General features: G+C 41.8%; 1 protein-coding gene across 1 annotated transcript in view; it reads left to right on the top strand.

Moving 5' to 3' along the window:
* Positions 1–121, top strand: part of LOC311238851 (brain and acute leukemia cytoplasmic protein) — a gene marked incomplete at both ends in the record, with an annotated part of 4,164 nt that extends 4,043 nt beyond the window's left edge. The window contains one exon of the mRNA XM_084327051.1: positions 1–121. This exon is cut by the window's left edge and continues 5 nt beyond it. Coding sequence (XP_084183177.1) covers positions 1–121 — 121 coding nt within the window.
* Between the last annotated feature and the right edge of the window lie 2,369 nt (positions 122–2,490).

Raw genomic sequence — 2,490 nt, 5'->3', positions numbered from 1 at the left:
GACCCGGGAGTCCAAACAGAGAGCGTCGAAGGAGACCACCGCTCCCACTAAGGATGCGCAGCACCCCAGTAACAGCAACAGTGGAGACACTGAAACCAGGAAAGACTGCGATGAAAGATGAAGAAGAAGAAGAAAACAACAAGAAGGTTCTAACAAAGAAGAGGATGACCGATTGCAGTTGATCAGGAGAAGACGGGGTGCTTTTTTAAATTGGGAGTGTGAGTGACACAGTGTTGGTCTTAACCGTCTCTCCCACATAGAGTTTGCTAACATAAGGACCGACATTATGTCTCCATCCAAAGATCTTAGGACGCAACGTCTCTTGTGCCATGTGCTGTTGCCAATGCATGTGTGAAAGCGTTGAGTGATTCACACACACACACACACACACACACACACACACACACACACACACACACACACACACACACACACACACAGTACTGGCACTCTCTTCACCAGGCTTTTCTCACACTCGCGGAGCATAATGTTTCCATTATGTTTAGTGAACACTACAGTAAGTATAGACCATCGTCTCTGCATACGAGGAAATCTCAATACAGCACATGTGTTTTCTATTGTGTGGCCTCAGATATTTGCATATATTGTTCGTACAAATGTATTATTTTTCTTTTAAATGACTGACATGGAGAGAGAGAGAGAAAGAGAGAGGGCGAGAGAGTGAAGCCAATGATAATGCTGTTTACCTCTAGTAGTAAATGCTGTATATTTAAATGAGCCAGAAGTGCTGTTCAGATATCAAGGTCTAAGAAATTTGAAACTTGGATGGCTGAGGACAATTTTTTTTACTCTTGGCTTTGCAAGGTAACGAAACAAACAAACCCGCATCCGCATGTGCCTATCCTATCATTTTAAACTATTCCTGTATTTACTTCTTTGACTAATTATTATTCTCAACTGTGATCAGTGCTCTGGAGTTAAGTTACATGCTCTTTTATGTTGTATAATTTGTTAGTGTATTAAGGTGTAAATTGGCCTTATAATGGTGGTTGCCGGTGTTCCTCCTCGGACTGATGATCACAGTAGACCAGTGGGTCCCAGCAGTTGGATCATGGGATGAAGACAAACAGAAACAATAAATACATCTTAGGCCAGGCAGACACACAGACACAGCCTAGTCCTAGACTCAACACTTGCTGTCAATGGACATCTCCTTTGAGGAGAAATCCTTAGTGTAGGACTAGACTTAATAACTGTGTGTCTGTGAAACTGGCCCATTGAGTATCGCATCTGACCTATCTCAAGCCTTGCCCTCTTTTATTGATCCTCCAATCACAACTGTTGCTTTGAGGCTTGCGATAGGTAGTGAGCCAATATGAACAGGTGTATTAGCCTGACTTGGGGCTGTGTTTCAGTTCATTAACCTTAACTACACCAAAGGTTAGGTCTGAACAAAAAGACGTCACCTGGCGGGGCCCTGAACCCTCAGTGGTTCTCGAACCTTTTTCATTTCAAGGACCCCCAAATTGATACGAAGTCTGAGAAGATATTTGCTTTTATATATGATTTAGTCCAGAATTCCATAACTGTCTACAATGTACATGGGTGGGGAGAGTGATACCTATGATCAGAGTAGTCATTCTCACACGTTCTCTCATTGTACTCTCGTCTTAAGTGAATAAAATATGACTGAAATGGAACTATTCCCCATATTGCTGGGGGCCCCTGGAAACCTCTCGAGGCCCCCTGGGGGTCCCTGGACCCCACTTTGAGAACCACTGCTGTAGACCACCACTGTCCACATGGCATGTGAAGCAACACGCTTGGTTAAATATGGAATGTTTCTGCCTGTCCAGTTTACAGTACACCAGTCAATACATGATGGTCATCACTTGTTGGCAAAGCCACAAAGTCAAACATTGTCTTTAAATTATGATAAAAAGAAATCTCATCTCTATTTGACGTTAGGGTTAGGCGTGAGGTCTCCAATAAGGTTAAGGTAAGGGCTAGGTTTATAAATAACTTTTAAGGAGAAAATGATGAGTTCCCAGCTTTGCAGCTTGGCCAACAACAAGTGACTACCATTTAATTGAGCAGTAAAATAACGTTCAGGAAACTATGTTGAAAATTTGTTTGCCTGTTGTTATGAGCATAGATATAATAAACATGGTTATGACTGAGTAGGTATGGTGGTAGTTTGGATGAATTATGAGGTTTTTGTCCAGTAGGTGGCGTTTGAAACCAGCCTATATGTCTTGAATGAAGTCCAGAGTTGTGTTATTATTGATTGCCCACTTCACTACAACCACAACTGTAAGGAAAGCCATTGTTGAGTGGAGAATGCTGAGCCTTATTGAAGAAGACTAATGGAAAGCCACTCTGTTGGTAATAAATATGTCTTTAAGTTAACTTAAACGTCTGCATTTTAAAATGTACAGCTCAAGGGGGGAGTCATTAATTAATGATGCCATGAGATGATTGATGCCTGGGAGATGTGTATACTTTTACGATGGAAAACATTTATGCGAT

The sequence above is a fragment of the Notolepis coatsorum genome, assembly GCF_963971535.1.
Source record: "Notolepis coatsorum genome assembly, chromosome: 13".
Classification (NCBI taxonomy): Eukaryota; Metazoa; Chordata; class Actinopteri; order Aulopiformes; family Paralepididae; genus Notolepis; species Notolepis coatsorum.
This window is presented reverse-complemented; position numbering and strand designations above follow the sequence as displayed.